The sequence below is a fragment of the Leptidea sinapis genome, chromosome 15 (assembly GCF_905404315.1).
Source record: "Leptidea sinapis chromosome 15, ilLepSina1.1, whole genome shotgun sequence".
NCBI classification, from domain to species: domain Eukaryota; kingdom Metazoa; phylum Arthropoda; class Insecta; order Lepidoptera; family Pieridae; genus Leptidea; species Leptidea sinapis.
The window spans coordinates 8,377,449-8,393,217 of record NC_066279.1 but is presented as its reverse complement, the minus strand read 5'-3'; the positions used below and the strand labels follow the sequence as shown (position 1 = coordinate 8,393,217).

The 15,769-nt window shown below is 33.8% G+C and overlaps 1 protein-coding gene across 1 annotated transcript; it reads right to left on the bottom strand.

Moving 5' to 3' along the window:
- Positions 1–5,488: 5,488 nt before the first annotated feature.
- On the bottom strand, positions 5,489–12,480 carry LOC126968493 (uncharacterized). The gene is made up of 4 exons (XM_050813569.1): positions 12,224–12,480; positions 7,903–8,075; positions 7,261–7,427; positions 5,489–5,879 (listed from the first exon to the last, which is right to left on the bottom strand). The coding sequence occupies exons 1-4, from the start codon at positions 12,390–12,392 to the stop codon at positions 5,684–5,686; spliced, it is 705 nt and encodes a 234-aa protein (XP_050669526.1). The 5' UTR covers positions 12,393–12,480; the 3' UTR covers positions 5,489–5,683.
- Between the last annotated feature and the right edge of the window lie 3,289 nt (positions 12,481–15,769).

Here is a 15,769-nt window from a genome sequence, read left to right as displayed (position 1 = left end):
AGACATGTATACAAATAAGTATATTTATTTTATCCCTTTCAAACAAATATATTAGTGTTTACGTCACTATACTGAACCTTGATAAAGAAACAACATGGCGCGTGAGCGATAATCGTGACGACATTAGTATAAAATTTCTCTCATACGTCAATAAATAAAAAAGTTTCACTTTTTCGTTTATACATCTTAAGTATTAATTTCGCTCAGTCTACTTGTGGCATAGCGCACCCTCCACCGAAGAACCTCCACTGATCGTTTGGATTAGTTGCTAACCTGAAACCAATTTGACACGTGTTTGACACCTCTACACAAGGCATCCTCAAGAGTTGTTAACTCGCCGAAAGCTTGAACGGTCTCGTTCCACCGTTTGCCTGGAGAGGAGCGAGTAAAGAAACTCGTGTGGAATTGGTAACAGAAGGTTTTCACGTCAACAACTAACTGAATCGTTCAGTCGAAAGTTCAGTGGGGGCCTATTTTTCAGTGTAACTCTATGCCGTGATTTTATCCCACTTGTATACTTACAAATCAATTACGGAATTATAACTAAACACAATATTCCATAACTTCCTAAATAATTGAGGATTTTCACAAAATAACGCCTAAGTCAATAATTTTCCCATAGATTTCTAAGAAAACCCTGACGCCACTCTATACGGCAACATGAGTAAAATGACCACTATCACCAACTTAACCTCTACATGTTCCTTTAAAAATAACAGCTACACAAATAGATTGACAACGAAGTATAAATTGTCTATTTCCCCCTTTTGAGGTAACAGCTTATTGTGAAAATTAGTTCAGAATCTGTAGTGGCACAATATTGATCTTAGTGTGAACGGTATATCGCACAAGGCAATTGTAGTCAGCCACCCAGTTGATACGGTTAGTGGATCAAGCCGTGTTAAAGCATGATCTCAGTTCAATGTACTTTGATGATATAACTTATTTCAATTATAAACGAACAACAAACGTACTCATAAATTATAAGTACTTATTTTCAATATTATTTTGTGCCAGATTTTGGCGAGACAACAAGTCCTGAGCATGCCTCGTGTAGAGGCGAAACACGTGTCAAATTGTTTAAAGATAAATATTGGCGGAATTAAAACTAAAGAAAACTCAAATCATTTGTATAATTATGGATTACCGCAAAGTAACACCTACTTCAATCAATTTTCAATATTATCTGTTCAACGTTTAAAACTATATATCTTGGGGTAGTTGAGGAAATGACCAACTCAAATAAATTATTTCGTTTCATCGGCGACAAAGAAGAAAAAAGGAGAAATTTTAATTTGTGACGTAAAGTACACTTAAATACAAAAGACTTAATATTATAAGAAAGAGAAAAGCAATAAACAAAAAAAAGTCTGCGTCTCAGGACGCTTGACAGAAGTGATAACTTAAACTAATCTAAGTTGAACTATTTAATACTGAATCTCTTTAACTTGAGAAAAGTAAGCTTTTCTTAAGTGAAACAGTTTATTATTTATATTTTGTGTATTTTAATGAGATAATATGAGGATAGGTTATTTATTAATAAAACCTTTTATTGATTATTAAATAAACTTTATTCTCAGCCTAGCTATCCAACGTGGAAATGCTGCCAGTATTCTTAGTGAGCTTCCCTGAAGTGATAGTTTTATTTTAATATTATCATAGTATTGTTACTCGCAGGTTATAAAAATTGTTTTGTTTGAATAAATATTATATTTTATTTTTATTCTTTGTTACAATTCTTGAATATGTTCATTAGAATTTTGTGTATGTGCATTATTAGTATCATTGTATTATTTTAATTCCTATAAAAGTAACAACCAACAAATACGTTATCAAGGGGTTTACCCTCCCATAAGAAGTTATCACTTCAAAAAAAACTGGAATAATCTGTCTATTCGTTATTAAGAGTGGGATTTCTTCAATGTGAGTGGAAACTCAGCATGCTTGCTGGTTTGAAATCAGCGCTGGAATCCCGTTGGGCCATTTAGTGAAAGCTGTTATGATTTTCAAGATTTATATCGGGAATATAATTAACCATCTTAAGATCAAATAATTTAAATTAATTCCTCACGAAAAAAATATCTGCAACAAGATACGCATGAGTGCTTAAATTATTATTTATATTATTATTAATGTATGAACCGATTATTGTCTCCGACCTTTCTTTGTTCGTTTTATAAAACCCTTTTCCTTTTTCCTCCAAAATAGAAGAGGCTTTGAACGTTTAGTTCTTATCTGTCATAAGATCGTAAAAATTATTGCTCCTTTGTTTTTGTTTTTTATTGCCCGTCATTAATTAATAACCATCTGCGTTATTCAACACAATGAAATAACACAATGCTAACAATTTAGATAATACTTTCATAAAAAAATCATTATTTAAGACTTGTCAGATAAAACAAGAACAGCCGATGTTGGTTATTAAATAAAGAGTCTAAAATGGAAATGGGTTCAACACCTGATGAGAGGACCTGATAAATGGAGCAATACTATATACAAAATGGTACCCAAGAGGTTGCAAAAGAAACAGAGGTAAGCAAATTAGAAAATGGAAAGACGAAATAGTAAAAATGGCTGGAAGAACCTGGACTAAACCTACTGCAAAAAGAAGAGTGGAGAAGAACAGGAAGGCCTTTGCCCTGAGGAACACAGATATACACAATAAAGTATTTATATAAGTGTCATGTATTTTTAATGTTTTTGGTTTTGTTTTGTTTGAATAAAAGACTATTATTATAATTAATTAACCTATTTAAAAAACCACCAAGTCTTGCGGATGTTTTAACCGTATTCTCTGGCAACATTGGCGAAATCACAAGAGAGTCGTCGACAGTTTAGTAACATGCTTTTCTTGAAAGTAACCAAGATATATCGACTTGAAAACATCGCAAAGAAAACTTATTTTATTGTTTTTTCGACACGGGAAATGTTTCATGGGAATAGTAGTGTATATAAACGCCATGTCACATATCTAAATGGTGAGATTTCGAATTCAGTTGTTCGTAGCAATTTAGCAGTAGGAAACCAGTACAAATACTTCTTCTGTGGACTCATTCTAGTACTTTACTACTATGCAAATAAAATAAACAATAACGTATTTCATAGAAACATGGCTCCAATAATTAAGCAACACAATATTAATGGAAGCATCTAAATACACATTTAATTTTGTATGCACGAAATAAAATAAAATTAGCTCTACGAAAACTCAGCTTACATTTAACGAGTTTATTATTCAAATCATTATGTCGCTCAATTTCAGCTTTCAGAGTTCGTGAAATAATGTAGGCTAAACTATAGCTCGTTAACTGATGAAATTGTTGAGAATTTATCAACCCTTTTGACAATTGAGATCGCTGAGAATAAATGTCATAATCACACTTAAATTATAGGTGGCAGGGTTTACTGTGTGTGATATACATAATCCACTTAACATAATTGCTGGATCTGTGTTAGTAGGTAGAAGATTTTGTCGAATTACGAAGACTGCTTAATTACATATTCACTGTATGTTATCAAACCGTAAAACTCATTCTGTCTTATAAATTAACGCAGTGTTACTCCAAGTTTATAATAAATTCTCCCTGTTATGTAATTCTATAGTCACATAGGTAAGTAAAGACAAAAAATTTTAAATTTGTAATAACTTTACTTCGCGTTTATATTAATTCCAATAGCCACATTTCTTGTGAGTATCGTAGGCTTTATTATACACTGGCCTGCAAAAGTAAGTATCACACTTTTCAAATTAATTTTTTTTCTTAACTATAGAAGGTAGAGATTTAAGATTAAAAACGTTTTGTTGCAAATTTTACAGGCTTTAATTCTTAGAAACTAAGTTAAAAATGTTAGTAATGTATAGACATTAGTAACATTTTTAACTTAAAAAAGATAAAACAATGAAAATAGACATTTTTAGTTTAGAGCAAAAAAATTCAACTAAAATGTTTTATATGTTATTTAATTTTTAATAACTGGTATTGCCTCCTCGAGCTCTGATTACAGCTTCGAGCTGGTTTGGCATACTGAACACTAGGTTTAGGAGCCGATGTTGGGGAATTTTCTCCCATTCTTCTACCAGAGCCTGCTTTAGTGCCCTGAGGGTAGTAGGTGGTGGTCTGCGATTTCTGACTAGCCTTCCAAGCTCATCCCAGGCTTGTTCAATCGAGTTGAGATCAGGACTTCTTGATGGCCAAGCCATCACGCTGATACCGACTTCCTGAATATACTCTTGTACGATATGAGCCGTGTGTGGCCGGGCATTATCATGCATCAGCATCGATCCATCACCCATATTTGCTAAATACGGCCCTGCATACTCATTGAGAATCTCTTGAGCATATCCTTGCCCAGTGAGGGTGCCATTTTCTATGGCTACTAGCTCTGTGCGACCTTCTGAAGATATGACAGCCCATACATGTACACTGCCTCCACCGTATTGGACTCTTTCTGAGATGCAGGCTTGAAGGTATCGCTCACCAGGTCGCCTGTAAACACTTCGCCTTCCATCAGAAGTATAAAGGGAGAATCGAGACTCATCTGCAAACAAAATTCTTGACCATTCTTCTTCATCCCACTGCATGTGTTTACGGGCGTATCGCAGTCTCGCTACTCGATGCTGTCTCTCGAGTTTTGGGCGACTCGCTGGTCTTCGGGGTTTCAAATTTGCTTCAGCAAGTCTTCTTCTCACTGTACTGTAACTAATGTAGTCCCTCCGGGTCTGAAGTAGCTGTTGCTGGACTTCAACTGCATTTTGGTGGCGATTTCTTAAGACAGTGGAAATAATATAACGATCTTCTCGGGCACTGGTACACCTGGGTCTGCCATTACAAGGTCTCCTCAGATGGTGTCCAGTCTCTTCGTACCTTCGCTTTACCTTCTGGACCGTTCGTACCGTCACACCCACCATTCTTGCAGTGCGACGCATACTAATGCCTGGTTCCAGAAAAGCCATGATCCTAGCACATTCTTTAACTGAAAGAGGCATGATAAATAAATGTTATGTGCTTTTTAGCATAAATTTTTAAAACAAGACCCATCGATCTTGAAAAAAATTTAAGACAGAAAGAAAAATGTGAAGGTAAAATTGTAATTCGGAAACGTCCACTTTGAAATAGGAATGGTTTTGTTTTTGAAGTTCTTTTTCAGCAAATTCTTAAAAGAAGGTTACCGACTATAAAGTTTTTATGTACAAAATTAAATTCTCTTTGGAGTCCTTTTTATTTCGAAAGTATATCTTGTGAACTTAAAACATTATCCCAATTTTAAAAGTGTGATACGTACTTTTGAAGGCCAGTGTATTAACAAATGAAAAATGAAAAGACTCTTGGTAGTCAGCCTTAAAAAATCGTAGAAGAAACAGTCAAACTCTAAAAATAATTTTTAAGGCAACGTTTGCCGGTCAGCTAGTAGTGTGAGCTTATAATTATGTCTGTGACCTGATTGCCTTACATGATAATGATTAGGGTAAGTTTGTAATAAAACAACATTTTATTATAAAAGTGTTTATTTGTAGGTGCTAACTTGAAAGCATTATAAGTGACAATTTCATAACAAAGTGTGGCTCAGAAACATAAACATGGAATAAAACCATTCTGGAATATGACATCGTAAAAAGAGAAATACTAAAAGAACGCATTTAATACACGAGCTGTTTCACAGAAGATTTAATGTTTTTGTAATCCTATTCGATTCTTTTGCCGAATACTTTTAAGTTCTCTGTACTGGTGTTAAAATCGATTTCACATTGCTCACCGAAGTCTTTATAGGAAAGTTGGTGTAAGCATTCCATTCCCGCCTTTTCTGCAACGCGTTGAGCTGCGGCGCTTGTGAATATACCTCCGGTTACAATAAGTCCGACTTCCTTTGCAAGTAACATTCTGAAAATGTGTATTACTGTTAGACATGCGCTTCAATCAAATCAGTATGGAGATTTTCAAATGTTCCAACAATTTTTATGTAGTTGTAAATACCTTTAGACGCGTGTGGAAATATATGAAAAATATAATACTTATATAAAGTTCAACTCTGTTCAAGTTTCAAACTAGAAACTTATGCACAAGCAGGGAAAACGACTGTACGGGTCACGTGATGGTATGTAATCACCGCAGCCCACTCTCTTGTAACACCAGAGGAATTACAGGAGTGTTGCCAACTTACATATTAATTAAAATACCGAAAACACGTTGGTGCGTGGCGGGCGAGGATCGAACCAGGGGCTCCGTGGTGAGAGTTAACAGTTCAACCTTATTGCATCACCGACAGTTCAATTATGTGCATATTATTAAATCGTAAATAGTACATAACTAATACTAAGGTTTGGTGCCAGTCAGAAAATGTTATTAAGAGACGACTATCGCCTAATTATACATATATATATAATAATAATATTTACACACTTTTTCACAAATTATCTTGTCCCAAATTAGGCATATACGAGTAGCCTGTGTTATGTGTTGCAAGACAACGATATATTTAATACAATATACTTATACATACATAAATACATATAAACATACTTAAATATAAATAAACATCCATATTCATCATATAAATGCTTGCACCTACCGGGATTCGAACCCGGGACCTCTAGCTTAGTAGTTGGATCGCTAACCACTCGGTTATACGGGTCGTCAATATATATATATATATACACCTACTACATTATATATACCTTCTACATTGCTACGCTTGCAACGCGCTGAACATTATTAAAATTATGAAAATAATGCATGGATCTTGAGTGGTATCATTGAATGCGCGGAAGTCGTAAATAAGATGCAACTTAGTAGATCAAACCTAACACCAGCGTTCTTTGCATATTGTTCTTCGCACTTAAGACAACATTATTATTAATAATAATAATAATATTGTTATAGTTTTTTTTCAATAATTGTGTTGCCCCAAACTAAACATAGCATGTACTATGGGTACAAGACAACGATATGAGCAAGATGCTCTATCTAGACATTAGAATTATATTATATTACAAAAATTATTGAAGGAAAATTTTCTTGCGTTAAATTTATGCTGGTACTGACTTAACACCGATTGTAATACATTCTTTTTCGTGCCAATAAAAGCCTGACTGTTTGAATGATTTTAAAAGAATTATCATCAAAGTAGGTCATGAATCAATTTTGTCGATGGTAGATTTCAAAACATTATTTCTAAAGTTCAGTCCGTATACCTTCAAGCATCCTTTAAGACCAAACAACTACAACAGTTTAACAAAAGTCCTTCCATAGAGTATGAACTTACCTACATTTGAGCAGCTCAACAGAAATACCAAGCCCTCTGTATTGAGTGGCGACGGAGAGACCAGCTCCCATGAGATAAGCCGACACATCGTATTTCTCATGAATCGTTGTCACTTTCATGGCCTCAGCGAACATACGCAGCGACAACAGACCGGCCTTTGTTTTGGGCTATTGAATAAAGAAACCTATAAAACCTTTTATCAAATAGTTCGCCATACTTTATATCAATTGTTGCAAATAAAATTCTAAGTACATCTATTTTAGAGAATCTAATTCAACTTGCCGCAGAGGGAACAGAGTTTTGTCTTATAAATAAAATATTCGATTTCATATAATATTCCATTAATGGATTGAATAAAAAAAACGGCTAAGTGCAAATCAAACTTGCCCACCTGGTGTTCTTCTTAACATTATTATTTCTTAATACCTTTTTTTAATTGCGTGGAGGGTATTTTTGCCTTGGCTATTCACCATATTGAAATTTATTATTCCAAGTACTGTTATAACGGCTAGTAAGGATCACATTAAGCGGTGAAAAACCTCCTCCATTAATTTCTACTTGTTCCTATATCTTGCAGGTTTATCAGATATTAAAGACCTGACACAATTAAAAGTAAAAATAGAAATCTAAAATAATACCAACTGGCTTGTGTTCCACAAACTGTCCCTGCTCCTGAATCCTACACATATTAACTCCCACGAGGATCTTCTCGCCGTCATCTTGCACCAAAAAGCACGCCAAACTCAACTTCTGTTTTATTATTGAATTCCATAAAACTCGGTATTCTTCTATAGCTTCTTGGTCCTGGGCCGTACCTATCAGTTCCAGAGACAATCATTAATTACCTCGCCGCTCTTCGTACATAAACATAATGGAAGTCATAATTCAATTTATGACTCCAATCATATTACAATTTCAATAGTCTAGGATCCAAACGGATAGGGACCTTCACCTATCCCTTCAACGCATGAAAATTATATTATATAAATTTAATATTGTTAAATATATATCGTCTTCAGGTTGTCTGTAGGTTTTCTGTCAGACACAAATTAAGATTGTTATTAATGTGCTTGTATTGAAGTCATCTTTATTTTAATACATATAAGGTTTATTTATTAAACCGATGAAAGAAAATTACTGGTATCAAATTACACAATTTATATGAAATTTCAACAGTGGGCTCGTTTGCACATGATGCCGGCTAGATTATGGGTACCACAACGGCGCCTATTTCTGCCGTGTAGCAGTAATGTGTAAACATTACTGTGTTTCAGCCTGAAGGGCGCTGTAGCTAGTGAAATTACTGGACAAAACATATGAGACTTAACATCTTATGTCTGGTGACGAGAACAATTGTAGAGCCGCTCAGAATGTTTGGGTTGTTCGAGTCCTGAACGGCATTGTAATGGGCAGGGCGTATCAATTACGATCAGCGGAACGTCCTGCTCGTCTCATGCCTTATTTTCATAAATAAAAAAGTATTCAAATCAGACATTTACATATTCTAAAGTCTTGATACTTTCTATTAGTATGTAATTTGTCTTATAAAAGAATTAGTACAATGTCTAAATATCATTTTGGAATCTATAAACAATTATGTAAACATATTTCTTAACATATAAAATGCTGCAAAATACAGTTCATCCATTTAACGGGTGAGTGAAAGTAATTTCCTATTGGGATCCCGTATTAATAGTGACTATAACCTAATATCAATGTTTACTTATTTAATACAAATACAGACAAGTTAAGCCTTCAAATACTGTTATCGTTATTGTTTGATACTGGTGTTAATGAAAACAAGAAACAATAATATTACGCTAAATGCGAGACCTAAATATATATACATTATTTGGTAAAAGGGTTGGGATATGCTGAACTTATTTACTTAGTAAAGTAGAAATTATGTGTATTATCATATTAGTAAGCCTAATATATTATTTCAAAGTAAATAGTACATATTTAGATCAATTCTTCTTCGTCGGATTACTCTTGACAGAGTAGTCGTGGTCACGTCGAATGACGAACGATTCTACGCCAGTTATCCCTGGCTGTTGCTTCTCTGGCACATGTGTTGAGGGGAGTATTGGTTAGGGCTTTGATCTGGTCTGTCCAGCGCATAGGGGAGCGTCCTCTTGACCTACTGCCGTTGACCCTTCCCTGAACAACAAGTCTCTCTATGGCATGCTCTCCACGTCGCGTGATATGTCCGAAGTATCTGAGGATACGGGCTCTGACTATAGATGAAAGCCTTTCTTGCACCTTGAGCTCTTCAAGTATCGAGACGTTTGTTTGCGTTGTGTCCAAGATACTCGTAGCATTCGTCTCCAACACCACATTTCTAGTGCGTCAATCCTTTGTCTTTCTCGTTCTTTGACTGTCCATGTTTCGGCACCATAACTAGATCATTACATAATTGTTATTGCCAAACTGTAGATTGAATACCTATTAAGGTGCCTTACCCACAAGGAAAAAAACCCTATTACCACAGCATGCCGATATAGTAGGACGATGACTTTGATTTTGGAATAAATGCTGCCAACGTCTAGACAATAATATAATAATAATGTAAAGTAAGATTTGTCATTTTCGTGAAGCGCCCAGGAATTAAATAATGTCTAGATATTTATGTAGATAAAAAAAAGTTTAAAACATGTCTGACACTGCGCTGCAGATTAATACTATAATAATAGTAATGCATAGAAAATCCCTTATTTTAAATTAAGTTGAGTTTTAAATAAAACAGATCTCTCTTCTCTCAAGTCCTCTCTTGAAAAGGTAGCAGATTGGGGTTAAATGTACCTTGTTCAATTTAAACCCCAGAACACTCTAGTTTGCGCGTTAAACATTAAAAAACTCCATTTGTCGTATTACCGCTCCTTGAGATAATTTCCCTTAATGCTTCGCCTAGTATAGGAACACTGGGTCTCACAATCTCGAGCGATTGCCATTTCCGCGGACATCTCGAGGGAAAAGCCAAATTGGCTTCGAAGAATCTGGGCGTCAGAAGCAGACCACGGCAATACTTTTAGTTATAGCCATATTCTAGCACTCTCCAAAACGCAACGCGAGAGGTCGCGGGTTCGAGGCCCGCATCGTTCATAAATACTGTTTTAAAATTCAATTTTTGTAATATTATTTGATATTTTATATACGAAATAATGACGAGATGAGCAATACTTTTACATGATGGTAGGTGATATCGTCACTTTGAACTTAACTTCTTGGGCGGCCTCTTTTTCTTTTGCCAGATGGTCCTTTCCAAATTGTCGTTCTAACTGTCCATCTTTTGTCCACAAATCTCACCACATGACCGGCCCAGCGCTACTTTTGTGTTACATCGTGCTTAAGAGTATCTATAAGTTTTGTCCTTTTTCATAAGCTTTCACTTCTAAACTTTTGAGTTTTTTTATGTTCAATAGTTTCCTTTCCATCACTTTCTGGCAAGTTGCTAGTTTTGTTTTTATTTTTGTATTGTATGTCTCGTTTGACAGCCGTATGTGAGATTCGGTTGAATGTAGGTGTCCATAACAATCTTTTTCAAATGCAATTCTTTAAACTCCAGAATTTTAGTTACAAATTTTTTAGTTACTAAAGCCTAAGTCAACCTAAGTCGTAAATAATCAAGCACAACAAACAACATTGTAGTTCCATCAACGAATTTTCAAAATGACACCATAGTAAAAAAACGGATGTTAAAGTTTAATTGTATTAAATCTATCTCACTCGGCCCGTAAGACCTGGGCGTGCAATAGAAAGCCAATCGCTCTCAATTACTTCAGCTCAGATCAGTACAGCTATCCAACGCGAAAATGGTTCCAGTATTTTCTCAAATTTTTTATTAAATGTTTCCAACATAATCAAATCATATTTATTATATTAAATATATTTTAAACACATGAAATCGCAATATCCTAGCAATAGACGACTTGACAGCCTCATATTTTTATATGAGAATAAAGGACGAGACGAGCAGGACATTCAGCTGATGGTTATTGATACGACCTGCCCAGTATAATGCAGTGCAGCTCAGGATTCTTGAAAAATTCAAAAACTCTGAGCGACACTACAATTGCGCTCGTCTCCTTGAGACATAAGATGTTAATTTGTTCTGAGCAACACATTACTGCTTCACGGCAGAATTTGTCGCCGTTGTGGTAACCATAATCTAGCCAGCATCCTGTGTAAAGGAGCCTCCCACTGGTAAATACGTGATCAACTTTAATTTGTCAATGTGTGCGATAGCTTGGGGCATTGCTTGTTTACAATTCAAAATACTAAGGAACTAATTCCAATAGTGGCCGACTGCTTACGTCTTTTCAATCAAAATCAGTTACACAATCAATATATTCCTTTTTCTTTTCTATCATGCTGTATCTTCGTTAGTAATCTTATTCTCTTTCGCACACTTTGTTCGTCTATACTTTAGTATATTGTAAGTCTATGTTTACCCATTCTTAAGTTATTTTTTTTACGTATATAAAAAGATTCTCACTTCTTATATATTAGCTTGTTCACAGTTACAATTTTATAATTAACTTTTCATTTTTTATTATAAGTGGCCTGTTATACAAACCTCCAGTATATCCCACAAATTTTAATCCCGGCATTTTATACAAGTTACTCTCACTAAGCAAATTTTGTATTGACTCATGATAACTAAATAATTTGATATTTTAAAGTGATATCCCTCACTTCTACGACTAATTATTAAATTAAATTTGTAACAAAAATTTACGAACGACTCGAACCCAAGACTTTTCTCTTTTATATTATAAGAAATTGTTTAGACTTGAAAGAGTTACATACCAAGTCAATTACCTAATATTAGGGTTGAGCACATTATCAACTGTAAAGTAGATCCTGTAGATGGAGCCACAACCTAAGAGTTGAACAGGATATACTAAAATTTACGACCCGACACGAAGAGAAAAAGCTCAAAAAACACAATAAGTTTCCTTACCGGCTGTAGACCACCAAACATCCTCTTCGACGTAATTACCCAGCATAAATTCAACTGCCGCGTCCCACATTGACTCCGGTACATCCTCGATAACAAATTTTAATACTCCCTTCCCTTCAACTGTGCGCTCAAATTCACTCCAAATCTTAGGATACTCTCGTTCAGACATTTTTTAAATTGAAACAACGCGTGAATAGTGATGTGACTTCTGAGGAACTCAAAGCGTTGATTGATACTGAATCGTAACACGAATGTGGTAAATGAGTATAACTAGAAATGTAATGAGTATTTGTTATAATATATTTATGTAAGGACAGAGGTTTGTATGGCTAAGAGCTACAGGTTGCTGCGTATTTTTTCTTTATGTGTCCATAGACATACAAGTGTTTTAACATAATATTATGTTTTACTATAATATAATAACTGAAGCATTTTTTATGGAAGAGACGTATGTAGTTCGCAGTCCATACTCTCTTGATATACTACAGTAATCACAGGAGCGTCGCCAACCTTATAAAAGGTTCGTTGCCCCTTTATGCGGAACTCAAAAAAGAACTCTTGAGAATTTTCAATCGAAAATTCTCAAGTCAAAATATCAGCTTTTTCAAAAAAGTCTGTATGCTTTTTGTTTGTTGAAATCTCTTCATTTGTATGTTGTACAAAATATACATTACTATGGTAAATGTTCTTAGAAAATGCGAAGAAAATAAAAAAAAACCCGAATCCACAAAAAAAATTTAATGTACAATTTTGAGGTAATTATTAAAATGTAGGTACTCTTTAATTACTCGAAAAACGTAAGATTCCATGTTACATTGATCAACAAAAAAATTGTACATTGAAATATACTACTATATTTAACAATCAAATAATATAATAGAGTTGATATTTAATAAAACATCTACATTTTTTAAGAAATGTGTGTAATCAATATTTTTAAGTACTTTAATTATTTGTAAACAAATGTAAATTAAACACGCAGGCAAAGTCGCGGGCAGCCAGTATCGCTATTAGTATGTTGATATCACGCTGTATAATGACTTAGGATCGATGTTAAGTAATATAATCCATGTTAGTGATCCAGCCATCCGTCTGCGGTATTATCGAATGCGAGGATATTATAATATACAATATCTACAATCTTAATTCTTATTAATAATAATACTTTATATTTGCTACATAATAGATGACTGACTTACAATTATATTCTCCTAAACGGCAAGAAATATATTAATCTTTTTCTGATTTCTCAAAGTAGGCTTAAGATACAAATTGTATACACTAGCTATTATCTGTTTGGTAAGAATATTTAAATTAATAATATCTATAAATAACACCAATTTAAACAAATAATGAATTCAAGCTCTAAAGGTTGATGTATCCAATTTACGATAAAAATATTTATACAGTTTATTCTTAATTACTTTTTATGAAAGATTTGATCTTATTAAAACACGATTCAGCACCTTACAAACTAATTTGTTATGTATGTTACAGCCATTGTAAAATATGTACTCTACTTGATTGAAAAGATTGGCTGTTAAGTTTCTTGTACATTCGTCTCATGAGTTCAACTTTTTCCGTACATATGGTAGATTCAGTAATTTTAAAGAAATATTTTTAGTGATGGTTCAATAGCGCTTAGTTTGAGCCTAATTGAATAAAGTTTATGTGACTTTGTCTTTAATATACCTTTTCCAACGAATAAATTAATATATCAGCGATGAAAGAATATGGTCTTTATTCCTTCATAGCTGAGATTATTCCTAAAAACCAATCATGTGTGCATTTACAAGTCCTTACTTATCCTAAAGACCAAGATCGATTAAGTCCTCTTCGAATTATATTTATGTAGTGGATCAAAATTATTTATGTATATAGCTGAACTATACTAGGTAAACCTGGCAGATATTTTTCTATCAGCTAGGGCTTTAGCTTTCTAGATAGGGCCGATACCCATAAGCGTTTGTTAAAATATATAGAAAACTGCAGCGCCACCTAATGGGGATAACTAAAAGAATAACTCTAAAGCCTTCGCTACAAAATTTATACTTATTCATGTAAATGTTAGGTAACGTTCATCTTTATGTAAATTTTCACTAATAAGTCTTATTAAATTTAAGAGTAAGGTTTGGCACAAATTAAATGAAAATTAATATTAATTTGTAAATATCAAGTGGATGAATTTGGCTGCACACATTAAATTTTGGTAAATACAACAGCTAAACTTATTCTTAAATACTGGGTGGCCGAGAAGTTGACGTCAAAGCTAAAATTAGATTTTGGCTCATTTTACTGGCCAATGTTCTGGGAAGTTTTTAAAAATAATTGTCTAAACTATTCATAGTTTCTTATGTGGTTATTGCAACTGAAGTTAATAATTATCAACAATAAAATTAACTAAAAGTGTTCAAAAAAATATGAAAAAAGTCCTACACCACAATTAGGTGAAAAAAGCGGATAAATGGGGAAAAAGATTATTTTCTCATAAACTACATACAACATACATATGGGTAATTCGGATACTCATCTTAACCTGTATATAAACCATCGATAGCCACAGTTTTATTTCAAAAAAGTTATGAAAAATCTGAATATAATAAACAATATTGGCAATTAAGGCATCATTCAATCAAATTGAAGTAGTACAACAAAAGTCCTCGATAAAAGTAATTAGTATAATACTTGTATTATTATCGAATGTTCCCGATAATTCTGGAGAAATGTTTATCAATTATGATTGCTTTATATGATTGTCCATTATCATTTGTCCACTTAATCGGGGCGACACGGAATGGAAAAGTCGGATCAAATTGCCTCCCATCGTTTAGTGAAATGAGAAATAAAAAAGAAAATAACCAAAATGTTTTCCGCTCGATCTTGACATCAAGTACACACCAATTTTGGAATTAAGCGTTGAGACTTGGATATTTTGTCATGTCTTGGGGTGTCTTATATTAATAGAATTTTTTAATACCTTTATTTAAAGTAAAGTTGATAAATATTCTATTAAAGTTGATACATAGGGTCTGTTACATAAACTACGCATTTAAATACGTTAACTAAATCAGATAGGGCAACGAACCAGTCATATTATTATTTTTTATGGAAAAGGAGGTCAAACTAGTGTACGGGTGACCTGGTTTTAAGTGATCACCGCCGCCCACATTCTCTTGCCACACCAGAGGAATCACAGGAGCGTTGCCGGCCTTTAAGGAAGGTGTCCACTATATGTTTTGAAGGTACCCATATCGTATTTTACCGGAAACACCGCACAAGGAAGCTTATTCCATAGCTTTCCATCTACTGTATTGTACTTTATGTATGTACTCAATAACTATAACAATATTATTACTTATTAATTTACATTTTTTTTATTTACTCGTGTAGTAATTCGTCATTTAGTAATTGACGTTTGTGTATTTTGTTGCATCACTTTTCATATATTGTAATTTAAATGATATGTAGAATTAAATTGAAAATAACAATCTGTAATACCATTCTGTTTTGAAAAGAGTAACCTTAGAGTTTCTTGCTCGTTCTTCT